The sequence below is a fragment of the Alexandromys fortis genome, unplaced genomic scaffold (genome assembly GCF_014885135.2).
Source record: "Alexandromys fortis isolate MF-2015 unplaced genomic scaffold, M_Fortis_MF-2015_v1.1 scaffold_83, whole genome shotgun sequence".
Taxonomy (NCBI): domain Eukaryota; kingdom Metazoa; phylum Chordata; class Mammalia; order Rodentia; family Cricetidae; genus Alexandromys; species Alexandromys fortis.
The window spans coordinates 7,562,280-7,582,375 of NW_026068001.1; the positions used below are offsets into that span (position 1 = coordinate 7,562,280).

Genomic DNA, 20,096 nt, shown 5'->3' on the forward strand with positions numbered 1-20,096 from the left:
ATAGGCTCCCAGGGTCGCTCGCTCTATGCAGGGCTCTACACTGCTGTATGCTATGCTTGGCTCCCATCTTCCTATCGGGGAGGGTCCAGAGGAGCAACCTGAAGGGAGCCCACAGTGAAGGTAGGAAGGTGTTTTTTTTGGGGGGGGTGGTTTTTTTTGTTTTTTTTGAGACAGGGTTTCTCTGTGGCTTTGGAGCCTGTCCTGGAACTAGCTCTTGTAGACCAGGCTTGTCTCGAACTCACAGAGATCCGCCTGCCTCTGCCTCCCGAGTGCTGGGATTAAAGGCGTGTGCCACCACCGCCCGGCTTCGTAGGAAGGTTTGTAGTCCTGATTCTACCACGGGCTTGGGAGCTTGTAGTTCACTGACTGGTTGGTTGTGGCACAAACTAGAGCCCTCAAGGGCTCAATTTGCCTGAACCCACTCAGAAGTTAAGTTTCTGTCTGAAATTTCTGTTAAGTAGTAAAGGCTCCAGCAGAGGGATCCTGGAAGTTCTCATAAGAACACCGGGTCCCAGTGGTTGACTAGGGTCTTGGGGGAGGGTGGTTGCTAGAGTTTCTGAGGGGACTCCTTGCAGAGGTGTGGTGAAGGGGTGCCCTTCCCCCACTGCTGCCACCAAGGGCCAGTTTATTCCCACCCTAGTGGTTCCCTGCTGTGACCCAGGAGCTGCAAGGAGAAGTTGGGGGAGGTTCTGGATGCTGGGGAGATCAGGTCTGTGCAAGCATTGCCCCTCTCGCCTTCTGCTCCCTGACTTAGTCTGTTACTGGTATGAAATTGGGGGTTGTGGGTGATCACACCCACAGAGCCAGTGGTTGTGGCTTGGAGTGGCAGCATGGATCACACCTCCAACCCCACACCTCAGATGTTAAGGTGGCTCAGGACCTGGGAGTAATTTAAGGGTCCCCTACTCATCAGCTATATGACATCTGGGAAAGCAGCTCAGGAGGACCCGCCCTGCATTGCACATCCGGGAAAGCATTTTCTTTTCATTTCCCACCCCCACATAGCCCCCCCCCCAACATTCTAAAATAGAAACTTCTTCCCCTTCCCTTCCTTGACACCCAGAGCGTGGTGCGGCTGTGACTCAGGCTGGGTTTGGAGCAACCCCAGGAAGGGCTGGCGCTAGCTTTATAGGCTTGGGGGAAATCCACACCAGTCGTCGTTGTCTTCCCCCCCAGCGTGGCCCCTCTGTATCTCCTTCCTCAGCACCGCACCCGTGGTAAAGACCATGTAGCCGTTCCGGGACAATGTGTTTAATGGATTCAGATGCTCTTGGGGTTAACTATGGCCAGCTCCAGCTATTGCCAGGCAAAACTCGAGTCCATAGTGCAGCCGAAGCCTCTGGAAAACACAGTGCCAAATATTTACTGAGAGCCCAAGGTTGGAGAGATTCGGCCACCTGCCCAGGGGCACAGGGTGGGTGAGGGTAAGAGCGGGAGCCAGGAGATGGATGACCATAAGAGAACCAGCCATGGGAGGAGAGGCTTTTCTCACGAGGAACCCAGTGTTTCACTGTTCCTCTCTTCTCTCAGCCTACTACTCCCTATTGTCTGCAGGGTGAATCTTAGATGCCCTTAAAGAAGAAACAAGGAAGTTGGGCATGGTGGTGATTTTAATTCAAGCAAAGATATATAAATCGCTTGATTTCCAGGCTAGCCAGCACAGTAAGACCTTGTCTTTAGAAAAGAGAAGTGTGTCCTTTTGCTGGATCTGCAGTGTGGTCTTGGCAGGGATGAATGAGATGGCGTTAAAAGGTGCTCCTTGGGGATCATCTCATGTCTTCTCAAGGATGCCAGGGTGGAGGGACAGCACCTAATTTGATCCCTCTGACCCTCTTCTGCCAGACAGGCCCGTCTCCCCTGTGTCCAGGCCAAGCTTGGGTTCTCTAGCCACAGCTTTTGGCTCTAGAGCAAAAGATTGCTCCGCCTGTCCAGATGACTCGTTACACACGGTATCGGGAGTTGTAACCACATACCATACCGTTGGTCGCTGTGCATGTACGCTCCCCCAGACCTCTGTGTTCAGCAGGCAGGTACTGCAGTTAGTAATCAGCCTGTTCCATAAGAATCAGTCAGCCTTTCTTGCCTGGCTCTCCTGAGCCCTCATTTCTTGGCATTTCCTTTCTCGCCCTTGCTTTTCCCTCCACAACTGGTGAAAGGGGTTAAAACCCAGAGCCAAGGTAAAGCTAGCAGCTCGCCTTCGGGACAAGCTGGTGCTTGTAAAGTGCTTTCTCACGAATGACTTCACACATCCTGGCACTCCTAGAGGCATAGCCTGTGTGTGGAAGACGGGGCAAAAAATAAGCCTCTTCCTTCTATAGCAGCCATGTGCCTTGAGGTATTTGGTATTCTCTCTACTGTACCCCATAGCCAAGGGTCAGCAAAGTCAGTTCGGAAGTACTTTGCCTTAGAGGTAGAAAGCAAAACCCCAACTATTACCAACACTTTCTAGAAACTGGATGGGATGAGTTGAGTGTTGCTGTTTTCTGCCTCTTGGTCTCTTTTTGGTTCTTCACCTGTGATTTTGGGTGATGATAATCAATCCCTGCTCCTCAATGGTTTAGTGGAATCTCAATTCTAGGCTGATTATGTTCCTGGACTGCCCTTCTTTGTCACCCTAGAGAAGGGCCTCCTGCCAGGCAGGACCCACTAGTCACTGGTACTCACTACTCTGTTCCTCTCTGGCCAGGCACCTGAAGAGTTAAAAGTCCTTAGCTTGTTGCAATGAAATTATGGCTGGCAGTGGCGCCGCTGTTTGTTCAACAGACCTCCACTTTTAAACAGTTCACAAAAAGTTCACGGAACAGCTAAAGACTGTAAGTGTGTGTGCACGAGTGTGCACAAGCACTCATGCACATGCGTGGATAGTCAACAATGCAACTCCCCTTGGTTTGGCCCCTCCCCACCCCCAGCCACATACAGAGGAGACTGAAATGCACTTCAGGGCTAATGTCTGACCCTGTGTGTGACGCTTCAGCCTGATGGCTAATGTTATTTATCTGTGACAGTAATATTGAAAATCCTGAAGAACGAGCCCCAGAGAGAGACCAAAGCTTCTGTTGTCTGGTCTATTCCAGGTGCCTTACAGTCTGGGTGGCCTTTTGGGGGGAAAGCAAAGGACTGAAGATGCTCGTGGGCTTTTGTGGGGAAAGACATTCTCTAAGCTGATTCTGTTCCTCCTTGAGGTTCCCTGAGGTGCTTTCCCCAAGGTGGGCCACTTTTGGGGAGGCCGCTGGGTTTCAAGGAAAGGCTGACTTAGGAACTGGAGCATGGAGTTTTGACTTTTCTTAGGCAGGTTCTTTTTTCCTGGTATTGGTTTTGGGGTCCTTCTTCTCCCAACGCGATGTCTGCACTTCATCAGTGCTCCAGGAAGGCATGGTGTCCAGGACACCTGCTGTCCAGGACTCTTGCACCACAGAATGGTACTCTCCTTAATCAGGCCACCCACAGTGTCTTTCTTTTCTTGTGAGAACAGGCAGCAGATCCTCTGGGAAGGGACACTATGTGGAATAGGTCTTGGGGCTTCCCAGCACTGGTGATTTGGTGTTCCCTGGTTGCTTTGTGTATTTGGAAGATGCAGCCCCACACAACCTTCCCCAGCACCCCAATCAGTTTCCCCATGCACTGTGGCTAAGTCATTTGGAGTTCTCATGTCAGAAAAAGTAGACCCTTCCCAGGAAAAGACCTTCCATTCCCATGATGCCTTCACAGATTCCAGCCTCTCCAGGGTCCTTCCTCCCCTTCCCGCTTCAGCTTCATTGTTGAGCTCTTAACTGCACGGCCTGTTGGTGCGTGTTGTTCTATGGTTGGGGGCTGGTGGGGGTTGCTGGTGGACAAAAGACCTAGTTAGGACAAAGAAAGGAGCATAGCTGAGCTTTTGGATTCAGTCCTCCCAAGCCTTCCCCACCCCCACCCCCACCCCAGTCCCTGGCAGAAGAGTCCCTGGACGGGGTGCCTCCACCCAACCGACCTGGCAGTGTGCTAAAGTGTAAAAGCAAGCATTTGCATATTTTCTCCTGCTAACAAAGGAAATGTGTCGACTTAAAGGAACATTTGGGCTTTCGGAAACTGTGTGGGTGGGTGTGTGAGGGAGGAGAAAGAAAAGTTCCCCTGATGATCTATCTGCACACCAATTATTTCACACTCAGGTTTGGGTCCCGTGGAAAAATGCCGTGGTCTGTCCTGGACAAGGGAAACTGAGATGTGTTTGTGAGCAGGGAATTGCCGAGGGCCATCGGTCCCAGGCATTAAAGGCTCCCCTACTTATTAACCCAGCATTTAACAGCAGGATATGGGCTGAAGCGCAGTCAAAAGAAACGGCTCAACCTCCAAAGAGCAATTAAAATCCTGCGCGAGGATAAATCACGCGCCGTGATAATCCTGTTAATAAAATGCAGCTTGTCCTGACCCTTCACTCATGCAGCAAACTAGAATGTGGTGGGGGGTGGGGGCGGTGGGCTGAGAAGGTAAGTGGGGGAGGTGATTTGGGCTCCTTTGCACCCCCCCCCACACACACACATCCTCGCCCCTCTCATGGGGTGGAAAATGGGTGGCTTTTGCCTGTTCCTATGTGCCAGCTACTCGGAGCCCATCAGCATCAGCCCTGGCTGCAGAGACTTATGCGCTAATGATTTCTTGTCCCCAGTGAACAGGCGTCATTGAATTACTCAGCTGCCTCCCCCTGCAGCTCCCAGGCAAAACCACCCCTGTTAGGTGCTTAATCTAATCCAGGGCTTCAGTGGAGAGGTTCACCAGCCCACTGGACTCTGTCTTTCACCCTCGATCTTTGGGTCGTACACAGGACAGCTTGAAAATTCAGTCCTAACAATGTGCTGTGATTTGAGTCATAAACCTTCCACTGCTACCTCACTGTTCCTCTTTCTACCACCCCAAGACGGATCAGTGTGCCAGCGATCTAGCATTCCGGGTCTCCCTAGTCCTTCCTCAAATATGGCTTCTTCCTATGGTGTGTGGGGGTACAGAGCTGTGACTTGGATGGACTTTTCCTGTTAGCTTGAATCTGTTCCCTCGATCACTGTGGGTCAGATGTGTTCTTGGCTTGTGGTCATTTGTAGACAATCCCCAGGCACTGGCTGCATCCTGTGTATGACTTGCCTTGAAAGAGGCCTTCTCTGTCTCCCCAGTGCCTCTCCTTTCCCTAACCTCTTGGGGACCCACTATGGTTTTTTTTTTTTTTTTTTTTTAACAGACTAGACGCTTGAAGCCAAGCTGCCATCCAAGAAGACGACATGCTTTCAGCCACTCCCTTGTATGGGAACGTTCACAGCTGGATGAACAGCGAACGGGTCCGCATGTGTGGAGCAAGTGAAGACAGGTGAATGGGCTCCTCCCCCACACTTCCAAGCCCCTCACCTTCTCACAGCCAGAGAGGGACCCAAAAGGTCTGGGCAAGAGAGATCTCCTAGCTGGTGGCCCTTGATTTACAGTTTTACCAGGCAGCCTGGCTCAGCGAAGCATTGCCGCCCTTTAAAAGATTAGCCCCTGAAGCGGCCTTTCAGTGCACTTTCGTCCTTAATTTATTATTTCATATTTATGAAGGAGAATTAATCCCCGTCTATATGCTGCTTTAACTCTAAATGTCAGGAGTGTGGGCCCAGGTGGACCGGCATTCGATGTGCTTTTAAAACAAATAGTTTGCTTAGTAATAAATGAGGAGATGGCTACCCTTTCCTTGGGTGCACCCATTCCTCGTGGCTCTTTGCCCCGTTCTGATCACTGCCGAGCTCAGTTAGGCTTTCTGATCAGTAGAGACAACAGCAGATGATTGAAGTAGCTTTGGGTTGATGGTGAAGCGTGTCCTGCTTGTCAGCGATGTTATCCTGGGTATTTGGAAGTTGGCATAGAACACTTTATCAATACTCTGATAACAAGTCCTGGGACAGCCAACAGCAGCCTGGCACAGATGTGTAGCTTCCTCTTCTGCCTGGAGTAGCTGACATTTCTCTGTTGCTATTGTATATCCACACACATCACATCACTTTGAAAAAGGCCACAGATATAGCTTCACTATCACCATGGAAACTAGGACGTGCTCCCTAACTTTGTTTGGGGGAAAGTTTTGAAAGCATGCCCTCAGGGTTAATGCAGATGTGGTAGGTGAAGGGTCTAGCTTGTAGACTTCTAGCTCACTTCGTCCGTGCCCATTTTACTTAATTCCTGCCCTCTAGGACAGCTCATAAGGGTTAGCTAGGACAGCACTTGGCCTCTGTAGAAAAGGTCACGTGAGAGAAGTGTGCTTAATTTCTGACTTGCCCACCTCTGGGACATATGTGTTATTCATGTCCTCACACATGAAAGGCCTGCCTTTGCTTTGTTCTGCCAGGGTAATATTGAATCACCATTTGGGAGCAACTTTCACTATAGGTCATGGCAGGGAGGGTTAGGAGAGTTCAAAAAAATAAATGAGATTAGTAGAAACTGGTCTGGTCCAGGGAGATAGATGAAAGACATACTCAGCAAGAATTGTTTTCATGAAATTGGTGTGTCCTTTTAAATAGGAAAATTCCTGTGAATGATGGTGACGCTTCAAAAGCCAGGCTGGAACTGAGGGAGGAGAATCCCTTGAATCACAACGTGGTAAGGGATGGATGGCTGAATATCAGTGATCTGTAATCAACTGTGCATTAGTTTATATACAATTAGGTATTGTGTGTGTGTTTGTGTATGTGCACACACGCGCATGTACATTCAGTGTGGGGAGGGGAGAACATCAGGGCCTGACTATATTGCTTTTAACATCCCCCCCCCCCCCCCCCGCCTCAGTTCTTTATCTCTTATTCACTGGTGGGGCATGTGGCTTCCAGAAACTGTGTGCCCCATTAGTGCTCAAAACTGGATAATATCCCTGCCTCCAAAGTAGTTCCTGAGGCTTTACTTTGCCAGTAAAATGTGAAGCACTGGACTCTCCTTTCAGATACTAAGGAAAGGAAGTCAAAAGATGCAACCGCACTTTGACCCCTGGCCCCTTTATTGATTTAGAAATGAGATAAGCTAAAGTTCCCCATACCCGTTGTCCCGTGGAAAATTGTTTCTTGTCCTATTAAATGATCCCTTTCTGTCTCCAGGAGAAATGAATACCCCTCCCCACTCAACCTAACAGGCTCCACAGGATTAGTAGAAGTCATGTACCCTCTAAGAGTGGTGCAGAGAGTGTTGTATTTGATCTTGTCTGCTGCAACAAAGATTTGAACAAAATAATGTGTTGGCTTCTAGTCTGAGTAGAACTTTGAGTACTCGCAGGGTACTAGTGGAACAGATGTGGGAGGAGGGGCCTCTGGACACAGCAAAGCTGTCTTTAACCTTTTCTGTAAAGTGTTGTGGGTGATATCATGTGACCCAGTGGGTGGCTTTTCTTCAGGACCAGGGCTGCTACTGTGACTGGTGCCCCAAGTAACATGTGTTGTTCTTTTACAAAGGTGGACACCAGTGGAGCCCATCGGATCGATGGCCTGGCAGCACTGAGCATGGACCGCACAGGCCTCATCCGGGAAGGGCTCCGGGTCCCTGGAAATATCGTCTATTCTGGCTTGTGTGGACTGGGCCCAGAAAAGGGTCGGGAGGCTGCCTCAAGCTCTCTCGGTGGCCTTGGGTTTTCTTCAGAAAGAAATCCAGAGATGCAATTCAAACCTAATACTCCTGAGACAGCGGAGGCTTCTGCTGTTTCTGGAAAACCCCCAAATGGCTTCAGTGCTATATACAAAACACCGCCTGGAATACAAAAAAGTGCTGTAGCCACAGCAGAAAGCTTGGGTTTGGACAGGCCTGCCAGCGACAAACAGAGCCCTCTCAACATCAACGGTGCTAGTTACCTGCGGCTGCCCTGGGTCAACCCTTACATGGAGGGGGCCACTCCAGCCATCTACCCTTTCCTTGACTCGCCAAATAAGTATTCACTGAACATGTACAAGGCCTTGCTACCTCAGCAGTCCTACGGCTTGGCCCAGCCGCTGTATTCTCCTGTCTGCACCAGTGGGGAACGCTTCCTCTACCTGCCACCCCCACACTATGTTAACCCCCACATCCCCTCCTCCTTGGCTTCACCCATGAGACTTTCCACACCTTCAGCCTCTCCGGCCATCCCACCTCTTGTCCACTGCTCAGACAAAAGCCTCCCATGGAAGATGGGTGTCAGCCCTGGGAATCCTGTTGATTCTCATAATTACCCCCACATCCAAAACAGTAAACAACCCAGGGTGTCCTCTGCCAAGGCAGTCAACAGTGGTCTGCCGGGTGACACAGGCCTCCTGCTTCCCCCTTCACCTCGGCCCTCACCCCGTGTCCACCTCCCCGCTCAGCCTGCTGCGGAGACCTACTCTGAGTTCCACAAGCATTATCCCAGGATCTCCACCTCCCCGTCAGTCACCCTGACAAAGCCATACATGACAGTCAGTAGCGAGTTCCCCACAGCCAGGCTGTCCAATGGCAAGTACCCCAAGGTCCCAGATGGGGGTGATTGTGCCCAGTCCATGCCTGGGCATCCCCGGAAGACAACGGTTCAAGACAGAAAAGATGGGGGCTCACCACCTCTGTTGGAAAAGCAGACTGTTACCAAAGACGTCACAGATAAACCACTAGACTTGTCCTCTAAAGTAGTGGACGGAGACACTTCCAAAGCTGACCACATGAAAAAGATGGCTCCTACGGTCCTGGTTCACAGTCGAGCTGCAAGTGGGTTAGTGCTCCCCGGAAGTGAGATTCCAAAAGAAACATTATCTCCTCCAGGAAATGGCTGTGCTATCTATAGATCAGAGATCATCAGCACGGCTCCCTCATCCTGGGTGGTGCCAGGGCCAAGTCCTAATGAAGAGAACAGTGGCAAGAGCATGTCATTGAAAAACAAGGCTTTGGACTGGGCAATACCACAACAGAGGAGTTCCTCATGTCCCCGCATGGGTGGCACAGAAGCTGTGATTGCTAATGTTTCAGGGTCGGTGTCCAGCTCAGGACGCCCAGCCTCTGCATCACCAGCCCCCAATGCTAACGCAGATGGCACCAAGACCAGCAGGAGCTCTGTGGATACCACACCATCAGTTATTCAGCACGTGGGCCAGCCCCCAGCCACGCCTGCCAAACACAGTGGCAGCACCAGCAACAAGGGAGCCAAAGCCAGCAACCCAGAACCGAGTTTCAAAGCAAGCGAGAATGGCCTCCCGCCAACCTCAATATTTCTATCTCCAAATGAAGCATTCAGGTCCCCACCAATTCCCTACCCTAGGAGTTACCTCCCCTACCCAGCACCAGAAGGCATTGCTCTAAGTCCCCTCTCTTTACATGGCAAAGGACCTGTGTACCCTCACCCAGTTTTGTTACCCAATGGCAGTCTGTTTCCTGGGCACCTTGCCCCCAAGCCTGGCCTGCCCTATGGGCTGCATACAAGCCGGCCAGAATTTGTGGCCTACCAAGATGCCCTGGGCTTGGGCATGGTACATCCCATGTTGATTCCACACACACCCATGGAGATCACAAAAGAGGAGAAGCCGGAGAGACGGTCTCGCTCCCATGAGAGAGCCCGCTATGAGGACCCAACCCTTCGCACTCGGTTTTCTGAGATGTTGGAAGCTAGCAGCGCCAAACTACACCCAGAAGTCCCCACTGACAAGAACCTAAAGTCAAACCCTAGCTGGAATCAAGGGAAAACTGGGGTGAAAAGCGACAAGCTAGTCTATGTAGACCTTCTTCGAGAAGAAGCAGATTCTAAAGCTGATGCAGGAGCATCCAAACCAGGCCTTGTAGCTGAGAATGTGAGCCAGAATACAGAGCCCACTAAGCCCGCTGCCGACCCTGTGATCCCGCAACACCGTGATTTCATCTCCCTCAGAGAGGAGCTGGGCCGCATCAGTGACTTCCACGAATCTTATGCTTTCAAACAGGCTCCAGGCCAGCCAGTGTTCAGCTTAGGCAAGGACAGTGTTGCAGCGGGAACCAACAAAGAGAACCTGGGGGTGCCGGTGGCAACTCCATTCTTGGAGACAGCTCTGGGCAGCGAGGGCCCTGCTGTGACTTTTGGTAAAACCCAAGAGGATCCCAAACCATTTTGTGTGGGCAGCGCTCCACCGAGCATGGATGTCACCCCCACCTATACCAAAGATGGAACTGATGAGGCAGAGTCCAACGATGGCAAAGTTCTGAAACCGAAGCCATCCAAGCTGGCAAAAAGAATTGCTAACTCGGCAGGTTATGTGGGCGACCGATTCAAGTGTGTCACTACCGAACTGTACGCGGATTCCAGTCAGCTCAGCCGAGAGCAACGGGCATTGCAGGTGAGCCCCCCACCCGAATTTCACTGACTTTATCAGTTATCAGTTTTGCAATGTACAAAGGGGTTTGGGGGGAACGTGGTAGGACAAGCACCAGGCAGATTTGGATAATGACACTTAGGATAATTGCAGTGTATGAAATGTGTTCAGTAAGGGGATGGCAGTAGTAGCTTTTAGAAGGTTCATGTGTCTGGATACTTTAAGCTAGTCTGTAGATTATATGAGAACTCTACTGGAATGCTGATAACAAGTTGTAATTATTATGAAGGATGTCTAAAGACTGCATGACGTTTGCCTAGCAATTGCTTTGATGTCTCTGCCTGTAAGATAACAAATATATCTAGAAGCATTGCTTAGAATATCTTACTTGATACGTGGTGGAGATGTGTAGCAGTCGCATGTCTGTGGGAATCGTGCAATTTTTTTCACCAAAAAAAAAAAATTCGCTTAAAGGGATAGAGTATTATTTAATTTGCTAGTGAATTATGACAGATGTTGTATAGGAATTTCCTTAAGATATTTTAATTTTAATTAAAAGATGAATAAAGCCAAATTGTTTTGCAATGTTAAGAAAAAAATTGGTTTATGCTGATAAAAATGGATGAAGTTATCTAAATGATCCATTGAGTGCCCATTTTAATTACATAGATGGAAGGATTACAAGAGGACAGTATTTTATGTCTACCCGCTGCTTACTGTGAGGTCAGTTCTTCAAATTTTTATTACTAGAATCTTCCATAAACCTTTTGAGTTAAATTTCATTTCCAAATATACAAAGGGAAGTTTGTGGGCCATGGTCGTCTTTATTCATTGTACATTTTGTTTCTTTTCTGTTGTGTTTTTCTTTTGTTTTCTTTGCGTTGTGGTTTTGTTTTGTTTTATTTATAACCTTCAAACGAGAATGTCTGTCTCTATGCAATGGTGTATGTATGGCTATACATATACATTGCGTCTGTATCTACATACACATGACTTTATGGATAAAGAATGTGACTACTCACATAGACACTCTTAAATTTTATCTGTTAAACTTTAAAATATCTGAGTTGTATCTCATAAGTTGTGGTTGGCTTTGGGCAAGCTTTTCTTTGAAAACACTTTCTTTTATAGTATAAGGCACATGAAATAGCCTTTATGGTAAGATGTTGTTTTTTTTTTTTTTTTCCATCTCCGTTCTCTTTCTAGCGTGCAATGATGCGCTTCTCAGAGTTGGAGATGAAAGAAAGAGAAGGTGGCCACCCAGCAACCAAAGACTCCGAGGTGTGCAAATTCAGCCCAGCCGACTGGGAAAGGTTGAAAGGAAGTCAGGACAAAAAGCCAAAGTCAGTCGCCCTGGAAGAGGCCATTGCTGATCAGAACGACAGTGAGAGATGTAAGTAACCCGAGCAGTTGGCTTGTAGTACCATGTCCCTGTGAGAACAGGGCCACCCTGCTTCCAAAGCCTGGGATGGTGAGAGGAAGAGCGATTTGTGGATAATGGCCCTGGCTCCAGTAGGGGATTGCTCAGAGAAAGGGGTCGCTTTGGCCATTAGTGCAGTGATGTCTGCTTGCAACAGCAGGGAATTGGGTGTCTGTGGGATTCTTTTCTGGGACATCATCTCTGTTTTCAAAGAAACACCAGGCTCAAAGTGAATGACAGCCCAATACAATGTAGCAGTAGGAAGTGGGTGGTGAGGGTCAGTTCTTTTTTGTAGCAGCTAGAATGATGCTCTAGCCCTGTTCCTCTCCCACGTGACAGGCTAATGTAGAATGGAAAGTACTCAGGTTTTTTCCATCAGGTTGGCCAAGGTAGCAGAAAGATGGGAACAGGCATTGGTTGAGTTTGTTTGCTGTCATTGGGAGTTACCAATAGACCCCGAGTGTGATTTACGTGAAAGATCTCTGTCCATCACTGGAGGTAAAATACGGGAAGAAGAAAATGCCGAAAATGCCTTTCTAAGGATACGCGAATATTTCAGTCTCCACAGCGGGGTCCCCTCTTGCTCTGAACCATGGAGAATTCTGAGGGTGTGTGCAGTGCTTGGCGAAGGTCTTTGGATTCCTCAAGTGTGCATGCCTAAGGTTGGAGGCCGGCTGTGTCCAGTTAGGGTGCCTAGGTGAACATGGAAGACGGCAGATGCAGAAACTTCCTAGACAAGCCAGGCAGTGACGTTGAATGTTTGAGAGTTCTGGGTTGCTGCCCTTGAAGGTGTAGCACACGCGATATAATTCCTCAGTGCCTGATGGAATCTGAGGGCTTCTGGTCCAGGAACATGTAGTTGGCTCTCTAGAGCACTGTCCTTCCTCCACTTCCTCCAGCTCATCCCTAAGGTCCCACCAATGGTCTGTCTGGTCAGGCTGCAGTGACAAGCAGGACCAAGATTGTTTGCTGTGAGTTAGTCCCAAAGAAAAGTAGTTTCTATGGCAAGCACAGTGCCCTTTCTTCCCTAAGGGACGACTCTCAATGGGTATGAGTATGAGTATCCCTACACTCCCCATCAACAGATGTGTGCGGGGCAGTAATGGGTCTGGGCTGCTCTTGGGTGAAGTAGCAAAGAAAGCCTTCCTCCAGTCTGCTCAGAATGAACACAAAGCAATCCCATCACCAGCAGCTTGTGAGCCCACAGATCTTGGCAAGGCCTGTAAGAACTGAGAAGTAGGCAAGGTGCTTCTGAAAGGGAGGAGCTGTCCACAAGTGGGAGTTCCCCTTTGTTCTGAGTGAATGGAAGAAGAGCTTGAGAGGTGGGAAGGAACTTGGACAGCTTCCAGCCTTTTGGCCCTTTCTTTAGTTTGCAAGTAACATAGTCAGGCACAAAGTGGCTACTGCCCTCAGATAAAAATCAGAGGCCACCCACCTACCTGCCTGGGAGGTCTACCTTCTTTCCAGTTTGTTTTGGTTTGTTGTTGGTTTTTTTCCCCCCTGCTGACCCTAGTGACAAGAAATTGGAGTGGCTTGAGAGGCTCCTTCAAGATTCAGACAGTGAGCTATTTTGGAGCACCAGGACAGGGCTCCTGCCACTCGTAAGAGCCAGAAATTGTCACCAAGTGCTCTGCAGGTGATGTACAAGAGGCTTGTTTTTCAAGAAGGAACTATGTTACTATACTCATACTTTTCTGGGTGTCCCTGCCAGTGAGCCACAAACACCAAGTGTTTGGAGTACAGGGCACAGGATTCCAAACTCTACCTACTCCCACAGTTTTCGGTTGGTTGGTTCTTTTAGGCGTGTTGTACATGAATCTTAGCACGTAACCCATGCTGGCCTTAGTCCTCCTGCCTCACCCTCTTAGGTGCTGCCCCTCTGCTCCCAGAACAGACGTAGCTTCTGAGATGGTGGGTGCATCTGGTTGAAAGGGCCATGGTCAGGATTTTATTTGGCCTCTTTGGTACGGTGGCTGAATTTAAGTATTGTAGAAGTTGATCTCTGTACAATTCGTAGGTAGGAATTATCAGTGACATTTTAGAGATGGAGAAGGACGAGGAAGCATTAGCCTGGTCTTTCTTGATCATAAAGTACTATGTCCCTTGCTAGTCTCTTGGGTGACACAGACCTGGTACCTACTAACTGGTAGCCTGAGCAGGAATTGGAGGAAACCTGAGTCAAGGGGCTATGTGGGAACTTGTCCCTTGGAATTTCTCCCCCAGGACAGCAGCAGCATGCTTTATGAACTCCTCTGAGTTTGGAGCAGAGAGATGCCTTGGCATCAGTCAGTCACTTGGTCTGTTCTGCTGTGGGTGACAGACCTGCAGAGGGGACTGACATCCAGGACAACCCTCAGAAGTCTTAAACTCTCCCATCTTGTTTAGTGCTCTCTGGGCATGGCTGCCACAGTGATGAAGTTGCTTTGTTGCCGTGGTGATTTGTAAATGTTGCCATGGTGATGCTTCTATGAGGTATAGTATGGCAGCACAGTCATGATAGATTATGGATATATGTGCTGCAAGTCATATGACCATGCTATAGGGGAGCAAGTATCAAACACAGCCACACCCTCATCTGCCCACATGCAGTGGGTAGAGCCTAGTGGTTAGGGCTTCTGTTGTTTTCTTTCCATCAGCCCATTTCATTTGCTTTAAGGGTAATCTTGTAGGTAGTGGCTAGACTGGTCCCATTTAAGGAGGTCTAAGTCAAAGTGTATGGAAATGACATGAAGCATCCCATGGCTGTTGGCAGGCAGTAGGTAGGGGTAGGTTTGCTTCACGATTGTTGTTAGCTCCTGGAAGGTCACCCTGCTGCAGATTTTTGGGACGTCTCTGAAGGGAATAGAAATCGTTGCCCTAAGATGCTTGCATGGGGGGAGGAGGGTTCCACCCAGTTTATTAAGATTTGGAGAATGGCAGAAAAAACAGCTACGTTAATGATCTGTGGACTAGTGTAAACCCCAGACCGATCAGGGAGAGTTCTTGAAGATTAATTTGAATGGAGAGATACCAATGGGCACTGCTCTGGCGTTTTCTTGGGATAAGGCGGAAGGGGACATGCCATAGAGTGATTCACAGTTCCCAAGGCTCAGGAGTCCAGTGGCCAGTGGATGAGTTGTGGGGAGTTGAAGGAGCAAATGTAGTCTCCATTCTTCCCTGCCAGCTTCCCTGTCAGTGAGAAGCAGATGGTAATGGAGCAGTGGGGACACCTTTCTACCCACTATGTACAAGTTTGCCCTTATGGTAAAATCCCAGAAGAAAAGGAGATAGCAAAACCCCTGGTTTTGTAGGGATGCCCCTGTTTAGTGAGGAACAGACAGGCCAGCCCATAAAATGGGTGGTTTTCGAGGGCAGTTTGGGCAAAGGGTCACATGATTGAGATAAGCCGCATTTCACTGTTAGGAGGTGGCAGTGAGGCTGAAAATGAAAACCTCCCCATGAAAGTTAGCTTAGACAGTGGTACAGGTGCCTGGTCCCTTTGTTTCACCTCACCTACCAAAGGGTGAGGTGAAGTATACTTTAAAATGCTGGGGCAAGTGCAATCTTAGCATCCTGCATAAGTAATTTCTCTGGCCTTCCCCTGAGCAGCCTGAGTTGGTGAAGCTTATCCCTGGATGAGAGGCAGCTGGTCATAATGTTCCCACTTTATAGCCCAGAGTGGCCAAGTTGTAAAGTGGTACTGTTAGTGCCAGAGCCGTTAAGAGGGTCACAGAGTAGCTAGCACAAGTGAGACCCTGCCAAGCTGAGTGCAGTGGTCTATGGCAGCCTGCTTGTCTTCCCTGGCTGCTGTCAGTCCTTATGACAGAACATTGCCATTATTACCAAAGGCCTGCTTTGACTGTGTCCTTGAGTTAGGTTTACTCAGAATCACAAGGGGCCTGGCTGCTGGCTGTTGTCTATAAGGTGTACCACCATGGAGAGGAGGAACGGCTGGGGATGTGTGGCCATTCCTTAGCTCAGATTGGATCCAGCTTTCCATGCCCAAGGTACTGCTCACCTCACAGCTGACAGCCACTCAATACTGGATTGCCCTTGAGAGAAGCTGATGAGGCCTAGCTGCTCTGAAGGTAGGGTGGAATTTGAAATGGATTGAGCTCAGCCTATGAGGTGCATGCTTATTTTATCTACAAAATGACTTCTGCTTCACTACCCAAAAGCCAGACCCACATCACCAGTAACATGTGGGATCATTTTAGTGGTCCATGGGTAAGCACCGACCCTTATGGAGATCATTACATAGTGGGTTATTTTTTTGTTTAGAGGATTTATTTTGTGTGCGTGTACGCACATGTCACAGTTAATACATATATGGAGGTCAGGACAGTTCTCCTACTAGGTAGTTTCCAGAGATGGAACTCAGTTCCTCAGCTTTGCAACAGGTACCTTTATCTGCTGAACCATCTCACTTGTTTCCATAGTGTTTCTATTTTGTTGTTTACTAGAAAATCTGCCATACCAGAGCAATTTGTGGGGCAGTTCTTAGCTAGAACACTAGGTACTGGTGCTGGGCTTTGATTCAGGGAAAAGGGAGATGCCTACTGGTCTTCTTGGAGAACAGGAGCAGCCCTGGGTGTGGGGGAAGGGGCTGGAGCCAGCAGTTTTGCCTGGCTACAAAAGACCCAACTGTGAAAAGGGTGAGGTCTTGTCTAGAGATGTTTACTTGAGAGAAAGAGTGCAGGTTAGGTGACCTGAGCCCCCATGGGGATCCCCCATTTTGGACATTAAATGAGAGCAGCTCCTTGATTTAGTGATAGGGATTTCTATAGGCAGCCATCAGATTGAACCCTTTGAAGTTGTCTCTAAGGAACCCTTGCCTTTGGCTAAGCCTGGCCCCTCCTCCCAGCAGCCCTGGGTCTGCAAGGTTCTCTGCCCCCTCTTGCCCATCAAGGTCCTAGTTTCTTTCAACACCCCCATCTGCGCTCCTCATTTTTCACCATCTTCTGTCTGTCCGTTTAAGTAAACATAGATTTTGCCCTTTGGGTACATGACATTTTAGGGATGTTTAGTCTTTTACTGCAACCCTCTGTCCCTCTATTTCATAATAATGATTTGAACAAATGCTTTCCTGGAGTTTTTTTTTTTTTTTTTTTTTTTTTTTTTTAAAGCTTAACCAGACTGGGTTGAGAGAGTGTGGGTACCTTAGGCCCCAATTACAAAAAAGTCAGGAAGACAAGGTACCTCCTGCCTTGCCTTCTGCTATACTTGCTGACTCGTTCTGGCATGCCCTTCCTCTGGAAGCAATGATTCTGATGGGTGAGGATTCTGTCCACCAAGACCTTCGGGTGTTGATTGCCTTGGCCATGGCAGTCCTGCTTATTCCCCTTATCCCGCCTCCTTTGGAGAACCTGGACCTCATTTCTGCATTCTTTTTTTCTTCTCCCACAGGCGAGTATAGTACTGGAAACAAACATGATCTCTTTGAAGCCCCAGAGGACAAAGATCTTCCTGCGGAAAAGTATTTCTTGGAGAGGCCACCTGTGAGTGAGCCACCCACTGACCAGGGGGTGGTGGACATGCCGCACAGCCCCACCCTTAGGCTAGATAAGAAACGTAAAGCATCAGGTGACAGCATCCACACTGAGACCACTGTGGAAGAGCTGCCAGAGGACCCTCTGAAAGCCAAGCGGCGACGGATCTCCAAAGGTGAGCTTGGCCAGCTTCCACTGACTGCTTGGGAGGCCTGTGCATGCAACCGCAGAGGGCACCCCTGAGATGTGGGACACAGTGGGGTTGTTGCAGCACCTGTTCCCTCCCCTCCCCCCATAGACAGCGGATTAGTATCTGGTGCAGCCTTCACATTCCCATGACACATCCTGAAGCCCTGGGGAGGTGGCACCCACTTTCCCTCCCTCCAAACCCAGAGGCGGCCAAAGGAAAATAAGTGACCTGTGGAAGCAGAGACAGTGGCCACACCCTCCCCCTTCCCCACCCTATTGGTGCTATGTAAGACAGTTTGTTCCCTCCCCAGGGGACTTTTTGATTAATTTGTAGTTATTTCTCCATTAGATGACTGGCCTGAGAGGGAAATGACAAACAGTTCCTCTAACCACTTAGAAGACCCACATTATAGTGAGCTGACCAACCTGAAGGTGTGCATTGAATTAACAGGGCTCCATCCTAAAAAGCAACGCCACTTGCTGCACCTTAGAGAACGCTGGGAGCAGCAGGTGTCGGCAGCAGAGAGCAAGCCTGGCCGCCAAAGCAGGAAGGAAGTGACCCAGGCTGTTCAGCCTGAGGTCACCTCCCAGGGGACTAACATCACTGAAGAGAGGGCTGGCAGGAAAAAGGCAGAGGCCAAAGGCAACAGAGGCTGGTCTGAAGAGTCCCTCAAACCCACTGACCATGAACAAGGTATGCAGAGGCCGCCTTTTGATTATCCACTCTGCCCCTAGAGGTTGGGTCCTGCCTTCCTTCCATGGGAAAGGGCCTTTGGAGAGAGAGAGCCAGGGGACCTTGAGGCATCCGAGTTGACTCTGACTGGGTTGTGTGGTAGGTGGTGCATGTCTTTGCACACCCAATTTCTGGATTCTTTCCACTTCCTTGCTTATTTCCCAGTCTATAACTGGTCAGGAAGAGAAGGCTAGGTGGCCGCACACCCTCGCCAACACCGTCCCTCCAGGCTCAAGCTGCCTCGGTCATCCGGATTCTGGGCACCCTAGTCCAGTGGATGGGGAAGAGTAGAAAGAGCCGGTTTCTGTCCTCTTGTCCCGGCCCTTCATAGAAACTTAGCTCTTGGCATTTTGAGGGTTAACCTATTTGCCATTTGAATGTGGGATAATTAAAATATTAATGCTTTGAAAACATAATTGGTATATCTTTAAAAACTGAAGCCGCTCCAGTGATCAGTGCTAACAATGGGCTTTTCTTTCTGCATGGGCTACAACTGTGTAACGCCTGCTTCTTCTCCCCCTCCCCCGCCCGTCACCGCCCCCTCCGTATTTAGGCTTGCCTGTGTTCTCCGGCTCTCCGCCCATGAAGAGCCTTTCATCCACCAATGCAAGTGGCAAAAAGCAGACTCAGCCAAGCTGCACGCCAGCCTCGAGGCTGCCTGCCAAACAGCAGAAAATTAAAGAAAGCCAGAAGACAGATGTGCTGTGCACAGACGAAGAAGAGGATTGCCAGGCTGCCTCCCCGCTGCAGAAATACACTGACAACAGTGAGAAGCCATCCGGGAAGAGACTGTGCAAAACCAAGCACTTGATACCTCAGGAGCCCAGGAGGAGCTTGCCCATCACAGGAGACTACTATGTGGAGAGCACTGACAGCAAGGTACCTTCTGCCTGCTCCAGCCTTGGGCCTGCTTCTCATGGACTAAACTCCCATTTTCCGGGACTGAGCCCTTCACATCACTTCTGTCCTAGAGGGACATGTGTTCTGGATGGCCATGAAGTTTCAAACCTAGAAAGAGTAAGGCCCCCTTCCCCAGCCCTCCTTTGACAGCCCCTCCCCTTCCTAAGAAGGAAAAGAAAGTGTCTTTCTCTATGGGTTTGCCAATTTATCTGGGAAGAGGCTAGAGCAAAGCGGTGGATGTGTTTGAAGGGTCACAGCCTTACCTGTGCATACCTTTTTCTCTTGTGACAGATGACTGTGCGGAGATTCAGAAAACGACCTGAGCCCAGTACGGACTATGATTTGTCGCCAGCCAAACAGGAGCCAAAGCCCTTTGACCGTTTACAACAATTGCTACCGGCCTCCCAGGCCACACAGCTGCCACGATCAAGTTCTCCTCAAGAGACCACCCAGTCTCGCCCCATGCCGCCAGAGGCTCGGAGACTTATTGTCAACAAGAATGCTGGTGAGACCCTCCTCCAGCGGGCTGCCCGGCTAGGCTATGAGGTGAGCCGACTTGTGGGCACCGTGGATCGGGAGCATTCAGTAACCTCTGCTCCAGGCTTGGGGCAGCAGCTTCAGGGAGGGGCTTGTTGAGCGGAGCTCAGCCCCCTCCACATCAGGAGGTGTTCCAAGACCCAGCAGGATGTTTGTGTTAGCCCCACTCTGGCTGCTGTCTCTGGCTAGGTCCACCTGGTAGAGGCTGCAGATGTTCAGGTAGGCCTCGCTGACCAGGCTTTTGCTCACTTATGTCCGATACAGAGTCTGACATAACCTAGGACTTGGCGCCTGGGGCAAATTTTAATGAATTCATTTGGTTTTTGATTACCAAGGGTGTAGAGAAGTGATTAGCTCTATTTAGGGTGGCTTATGCTATTGCTGGTAGAAAGGTGGTCTTTGGGGGTAAGAAGTGACTTGCCATGGACCCACTGAGGTGGGGAAGGCAGCACTGACCGAGGCAATGGCAGCCTAAGGGCTCTGCCCCAAGCTCACTGCTGCCAGTGTACCTCTGCTCTTAAGCCCGTGTGGTCCACAGCAACTCAATTTGCCCTTTCACCGCCTTTGGTCTGCTCCCTGCTGTTATCTGCACTTTC

The 20,096-nt window shown here is 49.6% G+C and overlaps 1 protein-coding gene across 7 annotated transcripts in view; it reads left to right on the plus strand.

Annotated features, from left to right (window-relative positions):
* Window positions 1-20,096, plus strand: part of Bcor (BCL6 corepressor) — a 118,680-nt gene that overhangs the window by 88,750 nt on the left and 9,834 nt on the right. For 4 of the 7 annotated variants that reach the window (XM_050160856.1, XM_050160855.1, XM_050160854.1 and 1 more), the window contains exons 2-10: window positions 5,207-5,332; window positions 6,516-6,594; window positions 7,434-10,277; window positions 10,923-10,976; window positions 11,460-11,646; window positions 17,059-17,316; window positions 17,680-18,024; window positions 18,617-18,942; window positions 19,255-19,509. In XM_050160856.1, the coding sequence (XP_050016813.1) occupies window positions 5,247-5,332; window positions 6,516-6,594; window positions 7,434-10,277; window positions 10,923-10,976; window positions 11,460-11,646; window positions 17,059-17,316; window positions 17,680-18,024; window positions 18,617-18,942; window positions 19,255-19,509 (4,434 nt within the window). In that variant the 5' untranslated portion in view covers window positions 5,207-5,246. The remainder of the gene's footprint in view (window positions 1-5,206; window positions 5,333-6,515; window positions 6,595-7,433; window positions 10,278-10,922; window positions 10,977-11,459; window positions 11,647-17,058; window positions 17,317-17,679; window positions 18,025-18,616; window positions 18,943-19,254; window positions 19,510-20,096) is intronic. The other 3 variants (XM_050160859.1, XM_050160858.1, XM_050160860.1) reach the window with 3 other exon arrangements.